The sequence below is a fragment of the Perkinsus marinus genome, assembly GCF_000006405.1.
Source record: "Perkinsus marinus ATCC 50983 genomic scaffold scf_1104296960440, whole genome shotgun sequence".
NCBI lineage: Eukaryota > Perkinsozoa > Perkinsida > Perkinsidae > Perkinsus > Perkinsus marinus.
In genome coordinates, this window is record NW_003206145.1 from 10239 (window position 1) to 17652 (window position 7414).

The window sequence follows — 7414 nt, forward strand, 5'->3', positions numbered from 1 at the left end:
AAAACATTTCACAACTCACTTCATGGGGAAACGCATCTGAAAGAACACTTGAAATGTTTTACACATGATACGTGAAACGCAAAAGTATAATTTTTTTCACGAAATCTGCGAAATTATTATTCATCCCGGTTAAAGGAAATCGGGGCTCGTAACGCCTACAGTGACTAATGTGATTCAGATTCCGAAACATATATTGTAACCCACGCACTGAGTGGTATACGATCGCATCATTCCCATCGGGGAATATCATTTCACATCGCGAATGTTGCGTTTTTCACAGAGAGTATTCCACCGCTATTCACGTTAAGCAGGTGAGTTACGGATCAGTGGTACACTCCTTTGCATATCATGTTCGTAGTGTCCTAATCGTGATTGGCGACATGATATGGAGATGAGTAGGCACGGCAATGTTCGAAGCCGAGATCCTCAGCCTGGCAGTGTGGAATACTCATCGAGGCGTTCTTTCACGGCCGCTCGTGTTCCGACCTGCCCACTTTGAAACCAAACACAGTGAGTAGATAATGGACCAATCATAACATGTCGGCGATCATACTAAACTTCCAGTTCGAGTCCGTTCATCTGACACGGGACAGTGAAGGGTATCATAAATTCTCTCGAACGAGGATATAAACCACTGAAGTAGCACTCACTAGAGTAGCACGAACCAACTCTTGGTTCTTCCGCCTAAACGATTCACTAGAAATCCGCCATCGTGAAGCCTGCCCCTCGAGGTGCTGACATCAACACAGACGGTGCGTGAGAGTTACCTCATGCCCATACCTCAATTTTCTCCTGCATCTTCCGTTTGAGACCATCCTCCCGTTCAACCCAATCTTTTTTCAAACCTTCCAACTGCTTGCGAAGTTTCTCGGCCTCATTTCGCCGAGCGGCAAGCTATACAAACGACGTATAGTATGACACTACATGGATCATGATACACAAAACCACTCGAACATCTCCGATATAGTCTAGTTGGTTAGGATACCTGGCTCTCATCCAGGTGACTCAAGTTCGAGTCCCAATGTCGACATACTTATCATCGTCGAAGAAGGAAGAAGACTTACTTCAGCCTCATTTTGATGCGCGGCCGTCAGGAGCTCCTGGTCCTTCTTATCAACTGCATTACGATGGTGAGTGACCTCCTTCTCCAACTGTTCCACAAGTCGGCTGTTCTCCATCCGTAAAGCCTAACGGCTCCATCTCTTCTACCCTTCTACTGATACTATCAGCAGCTCACTTGGACTTCCTTCCTCATAACCACTACTTCCTCTTCAGCCTTCGCACAGCGCTTGACAAGACCTTCAGCCTCTTGTGTTATGTCAACGGCTCGTGCTGCCGTCATCTCTTCCCTAAGACGTCATTTCACGGTGGGCAAGGGGACCGAGAGCTCACTGGGTCTTCAACGCAGTCCGGGCGATGCTGAGCTCATCTAGCAATGCACGTATTCGTCTGTCCAACTCGTCGTTCTCTGACACCAGGGCTAACCGCGACGATTGCAGCTCCTCCGACTGAGGACAGGCAGCAGCCTGCTACGGCTTCCGATGTCGGGCGACTTGACTCACCTCTTTATTTCGAAGCTCCCTTTCACGATCTATCTCTCGATCTAATATATTATTAGCCTTGCGTAATGATGATACCTCCTCCTCCAGGGTGCAGATTCGAGCCTGCAAGGAAGTCATCCAGTGTTTATCAACCACATCATACGAATGATGGCAGCTACGTAGTTATTACTCGGAGACTGGCCGCGAGCTCATCTGCTACCTCCACTTTACCCTCCAGTTCTCCACATCTGAAAATACTCGTGCAAACTACACCAACGACCGACTGCAGCCCCAAGTCACTTTCGGCGCCACACTTCCCTTTCTGACGCCAAAGACTCGGCAGCATCTCGCTTCAGCTGAGCAACCTCTGCGCTCCTCGTTTTAACCTCATGCTCGAGCTTTTCACTCAGCACTTGCTCCTGGAGAGCGACGAACAGAATATGAATAGCCATTTTTAATCAGATGAGAGCGTTGCCACCTGTAGACCCGCCCGATCCCTCGCTGCTTGCAAGTCCGCGAGCTGGTCACGAACCTCCATCAGCTCAGCCTTACAGTCATCTAGTCGGAACTGAGTGTCGGCCCGTCGTTTCTCGAGGGATTTCTACAAGGAGTCCAATGATCGATAGTTATTCTACCATAGAAGATCCACTCCACTCACGACTGTCTTATTAGCCTCATCAGCTTCAGTGCGGGAGATATTCAAATCGCTCATCAGCTGACCTATTTGGGACGTTGAGTCTTCGAGTCGCTCCTCGAGCTAAGAGGCAGTAGCTGAGCCATCAAGAGACGCTGCCAAAGTCAAGTATGAACCGACTCTATGGAGTTGCTTTGCACTATTGAGCTCTAGAGTATGCATTCGTTCGACCGCTGCTCGAGCTCTACTTTCTGCCTCTTGCAGCGCCTGTCATCAGCATCCCTACACTCATCGGAATTACCCAATCTACTTTGTTTCTCTGCCGCAACTCCTCCCGATGCTTCTGCAAGGCGTCTTCGAGGCTCTTACGTTGTTGCCTAGGACGATCTGTTGCACTCAGATAACAATAATCACCCCAACCGGTCAGTGTGAGTATCTCTTTCAATCTGAGCTCGGCGTTCCTCGCTTGTCTGAGCCTCGCTAGAGAGCTCTTCCAGTCTGCCCTCCACAATGGACCGACGCTCCTCCGAGCGGGCCAGTAGTCGTGCAAACTACAGGGGGAGATCAGCTTGTGAGAAACACATCCGACGATGCGCGTTGTTCCGTTCAGTGCTGGGTATCAGAGACTCACAGACTAAATAACGCACACCTCCTGCTGCTCACCTCTTGAGCCCTAGCCTCAGCCTCGTTGTAGCGACTATTGGTCTCCTGATATTGCTTCTTTAGATGCCCCACAGCACTCTAGAGCGAAACCTTGACACCAGCATAGCAAACAGAGGTAGCTGCTTACTTGTAGCTTGGATATCTCCTCCTTCAGCAGGTGGTTCTACGGAGCACATCAGTAACCTCGTAGACGATAAGCAGACCATACCTGCGTGTCCAACACCTCATTCTGTTCCCGAGTCCGCTCGTGCAGCTCCTCTTCAGCACCATCTGTTGGGTTCTCAAGCGCCTCTCTAAAGGCAGCAGACATCAGCAGTGATGATGATGATGATGATGGCAACAACAGCAGCAGACCTCAGTGCATCGCTCAGTCGTCCAATCTCTCCTCGCAACTCCTTATTTTCACCCAACAGCTCAGCGGCTTCATCTGAGGATAAAACCCATTCGTAGATGGCAATAGCAAAGGCCGCCGCCACTCACGTGTCAGAAGGCGCAACTCCTCCGTTCGCTGCAGTAGCAGCTCATCCGTCGTTTTCTTCTTCTTCTTACTACTACTAGGAGACCTAAGAGCGTCACTCACAGCTTATCCAGAGAGCTTGAGCTTATCAGCCTCACATTGGACTCGGAGTTGGAGTCACCTCGGACATAGTGAGAGGTATTAATTATTACGAGGGCGACACGAAAGGCCGGGCAGCTCGAGAGAACACAACAACAAGAAGAATAGATACTGATGATAACAATCAGCAGCACACTGTCATGGCGCGTCTACCGTAGAGCGAGCCTCCCGGTTCGAGCTCGTACACTCATTTGGTTGGGAGGCCTGACGCGAGTTGCGTTTGGAGTGGTATGACCCCATGAAAGAACCCCCACCTCAGTTCCCTTGGATGCCCGCCTCTTGATGATAGTAGCATCTGCAATAGAACTGCTCAGGTAGGGTACATACCGGATGTATCCATTGGCTGCAACACAAGCTGTTAACGACGACGATGATGATGATGAGCATGAGCAAGCCCTGACCTGGGAAGTGGGAGTCGTGCACCTCCATTACTTTACGTAAAGCCATCGCCTCCGCCCCAGTCGGCCCCCGCCTGAGTCGGCCACACTGTCATCACCATAACTCCTCCACCATCACTACTCACTCGCAGATGCCACTAGGTTCGGTGGCAACAGTCGATATCGATGCTAGACGGCTCGAGTGGGCCCTCCCTCTCTAAGGAGGGGCAGTACAGTAGTAGGAGGAGTTGTACTCTTACTATTTGAGAGACCTTCCCGGCCTGCGGAGGCCGGCTACGATAATCCACTACGATCGCTGTATCGCTGCCTTTCGAGGGACTGCCTGTCTCCCGTACTTGCAACACATCGTCCGTTTTTATACACCGACGATTATGCCGCATTCGAGATCCGCTTACACCCATAGTATTATAAATAGTGTACTCTCCCATACATTCACATTGAGGCACTACTAACACTGACGAGAAAAGGTTTTAAGTATCACTAGTTGCACATGGCTCCATGAAAAGTAGAGGATCGACGACGATATTGATCCTCAAGAACTCCCTGATGGAGAACTGTCATTCCAAGTCAGTGAAGAAGTTGCAGGTGAGGTCGTCAATCTGAATCCAACCATAATAGAGCTCAGCTAGCGAGGTCCAGAGAAGCCATCGTCATCTCACAGCTTAACCAAATCAACATAGTGGACATTCCCGTCTTTATCGAGCTTGATATCCTCAAAGACTTCCTCAACCTACCATGCAATCGACTGGCCCCTCCACTGAGCCCTACCTCAGCCTCGCTCAGCTTCTCACCAACAGTAGTAATAAGATCTTTCAATATATCACCAGCCATCACACCTAAGCCTAGTACAGCTTACCCTCTAACCGAACAGCCTACCCGTTCTCGAGGGATCTAGTGTTTGAAATGCTCCTATAAGGCGGTCCAAGGGTAATGCCGGGGTATAGTGCTGATCTGAGTACGTGTCGTGGAAACCACTAGGAGATTCACTACTCAGACGGTAGACGAAATCATCAGACTGACTGCATTCGGTAGACTCGAGACTCAGCGCATTGCTTTTGAGTAGGAGTCTGTCCCAAGCTCTGACAGGGACAGCTCAATATACTCCACCACACTGATCACCTGAGCAGCATCGTAGCCTCCTTCTGTGTGATGTGGCCGTCCCCATCACCAGCACAGAGCCGGAACGTGGCCCTAAGGAGGGCACCTCACGTCCTCGCAGGGCGGAGCAGTGCCCCTCACTCTATGGCCGATATGGTCGACTCTGGGAGGGGTCGCTCGGCCGACTCATGCACCATACTAAGATAACTAATACAGTTGATAATCCCGTCCACAACGATGAGAAGCCTCATGAGTGGTAGAAGACCGCTAGCATCCTGGTGGATACCGAGGATGTTGCAAGGCGTTGTAAACTGTACGCCTCAGAAGATACGATGCCCTCTTTCGTAGGCCTGATCAAGTAACATATTACTGCAAGAATACAATTGCAGTCTAAAACTATAGGCGCTCTCATTGTCAGAAGCCTTCAACACATACGCCTAAGGCGTAAGATTTTACGTATAACAACATCTCTGCCAACGATCACAACAATCATTCATGCACACGTTTAACAAGCATAGATGGATTGACAAGACAAACAGTAGACAGAAGAAGGGTAGAAACTCATCGAATCAGCAGTCAGCGAAGGGAGTACTGTACCATGAGGAAACCATGACGAATACGGATCATGCGTACTCGGTCCCATGCGCCCGGCATATGCGCGGGCAAGGAAACTACCAAAGCGGTGTGAATGATTTTATCAACACAGACTTCGCCACCCCCGGAGTACTTCTACTCCAAGTATGAATCCAACGCTACTCCTCCTTAGCCAACATCCTAAATAACAGGGAGGACATCCCGAGCTCCCTAAACGAACAAGACGCGCCGACACAATGCTGTCTCCCTATCGTGGCATCAACCACGGAAGGAGATACGATGGCTCACTCGACAGTCCACCACACACAACAAGTCTGTATATTAATGTTAACACAACAGCATAGCTGACTGGAATCGGCTGATAGTAGCAGTAGAGATAGATGGTCCACAAGCTTACAAGATTACCAATATATAAGGATAGCAGCCAGTGAGCCTTCAGGAAGAATACAACGCGATAAGAGGCTCTACGATGACCATCCTTGATTTCAATCCAGGGAGTTAGTACTCAAATGGTGTGGTAAAGAGCGAAAACTGGGCAACGACAATGTTTAGTACGATGAATGTTAACTTTAGGGCGTATGTAGGAAAGCGAGAATAAGAAGACTAGTACGTCGTCCACTGTCATTCCCAGTATGGCAATGATTAGATCGACTTTGGCCTTCCCGCTGCTGCTAGCATGTTCGCTTGATCTTCGAACTGACAATGAGCCATCACCACAACTAGTAGTACTACTATAGAAAGCTCCCTACATTCAGGAATGTGTTCTTCACCGACACAGGCACTGCAGCACTGCCATCTCCTTGATCATAAGAGCTACCCTTCGGACTACTAGGATCAACCGAGCCTCCGAAAGCCGCATCACTCGTGCTAGCATTCATCCCCAACATTTGTTGTTGCCAATCAGATAGCCCAGTCAGGTATCGACCTACAATCAAGAGTATCACGATGGCCCCTCAGAGCCCCCACCGCCTACTGGGGTCTTCCAGATGAGCCATGCTGCCCGGTATCACATCGTCTAAGACAGATTTATTGCCACCACCACTGGACGTGTCCTGTGATGGCATTCTTGTAAAAGAGCCTATACCAACAGCAGCAGCATCGCCTCCTCCCATAGGCATCCTCGACACCAGATGAGGGCAATGCCCCGTACCTACACACAGTGACATACTGCGACAGATATAACCGAGGAAGTGACAGCGTACATGGCTGAGGGTCCACCTCAATAACACCATCCAAGACTAGCATAGGTGATAGGGAGGCATCATGGATAGCAGGAGCAGTAGAAACACCTTCAAACCATGCTGGTGAGTTGTTCATACCTGCCATCGTCCACCTAACGACCTCCTGTGACACCAGCGCTGCTTATTACCGGCCTCCCTAAAGGACCATCTCAGACGTCCCAAGTCATACTTGGTTACTTTACCACAACTACAGTTCTCATCGTCCACTCTCATCACCTGAATAATAGCATCTCGTCAAGGGAGCTAGCAACATCTTACAAAAAGCATAGCTGCAATCCTCGTGAAGGAGTCCTTCAATGTAGGCAAGTCCCTCGACTTCTTCGCCAATGCCGTCAACACATTAGCATAGTCGTGAATACAGAACGTCGTCACTTGCTTCACACAGCACTCCGCCAACTCCTCCCATAGTGCCGCATCACCATAGGCCGTATTGGCTAGGGCCCACATGGAGTTCGACAGACAGTGAGGAGCCAGCTCAGGGGCGTCATCACGGAGCTTCCTCGCGCAGGCTTCAACCTGATATACATCCTATGGCCAGTGTGGGAGAATATGCATATGGTCATCTACCAATAAAGTAATTCCGCTAAAAATCATCGTTAGTTTCCTACCCCCGAGTCTTGTGTGAATTT

The 7414-nt window shown here is 49.7% G+C and overlaps 5 protein-coding genes across 5 annotated transcripts in view; 1 reads left to right on the forward strand and 4 right to left on the reverse strand.

The window, feature by feature from the left end:
* The window catches only part of Pmar_PMAR014950 (ATP-dependent RNA helicase DED1, putative), a gene marked incomplete at its 3' end in the record, with an annotated part of 2867 nt that extends 2792 nt beyond the window's left edge, over positions 1–75 (forward strand). The window contains exon 20 of the mRNA XM_002772687.1: positions 1–75. Within this exon, the coding sequence (XP_002772733.1) occupies positions 1–75 (75 nt within the window).
* A 477-nt stretch (positions 76–552) lies between these two features.
* Positions 553–1993, reverse strand: Pmar_PMAR014951 (tropomyosin, putative; the record flags this gene model as incomplete). The annotated part of the gene is made up of 8 exons (XM_002772688.1): positions 553–579; positions 781–894; positions 1065–1187; positions 1238–1349; positions 1393–1508; positions 1563–1664; positions 1732–1789; positions 1842–1993. The coding sequence occupies 8 exons, from the start codon at positions 1991–1993 to the stop codon at positions 553–555; spliced, it is 804 nt and encodes a 267-aa protein (XP_002772734.1).
* Positions 1994–3131: 1138 nt separating this feature from the next.
* Positions 3132–3485, reverse strand: Pmar_PMAR014952 (hypothetical protein; the record flags this gene model as incomplete). Its single annotated transcript, XM_002772689.1, has 3 exons — positions 3132–3265; positions 3319–3401; positions 3454–3485. The coding sequence occupies 3 exons, from the start codon at positions 3483–3485 to the stop codon at positions 3132–3134; spliced, it is 249 nt and encodes an 82-aa protein (XP_002772735.1).
* A 1022-nt stretch (positions 3486–4507) lies between these two features.
* On the reverse strand, positions 4508–5147 carry Pmar_PMAR014953 (calmodulin, putative; the record flags this gene model as incomplete). The annotated part of the gene is made up of 6 exons (XM_002772690.1): positions 4508–4582; positions 4621–4688; positions 4729–4803; positions 4843–4931; positions 4972–5043; positions 5092–5147. The coding sequence occupies 6 exons, from the start codon at positions 5145–5147 to the stop codon at positions 4508–4510; spliced, it is 435 nt and encodes a 144-aa protein (XP_002772736.1).
* A 1039-nt stretch (positions 5148–6186) lies between these two features.
* Positions 6187–7414, reverse strand: part of Pmar_PMAR014954 (hypothetical protein) — a gene marked incomplete at both ends in the record, with an annotated part of 1859 nt that continues 631 nt past the window's right edge. Inside the window, 6 exons of the mRNA XM_002772691.1 lie at positions 6187–6240; positions 6294–6469; positions 6518–6694; positions 6747–6863; positions 6914–7001; positions 7044–7301. Of these exons, the coding sequence (XP_002772737.1) occupies positions 6187–6240; positions 6294–6469; positions 6518–6694; positions 6747–6863; positions 6914–7001; positions 7044–7301 (870 nt within the window). The remainder of the gene's footprint in view (positions 6241–6293; positions 6470–6517; positions 6695–6746; positions 6864–6913; positions 7002–7043; positions 7302–7414) is intronic.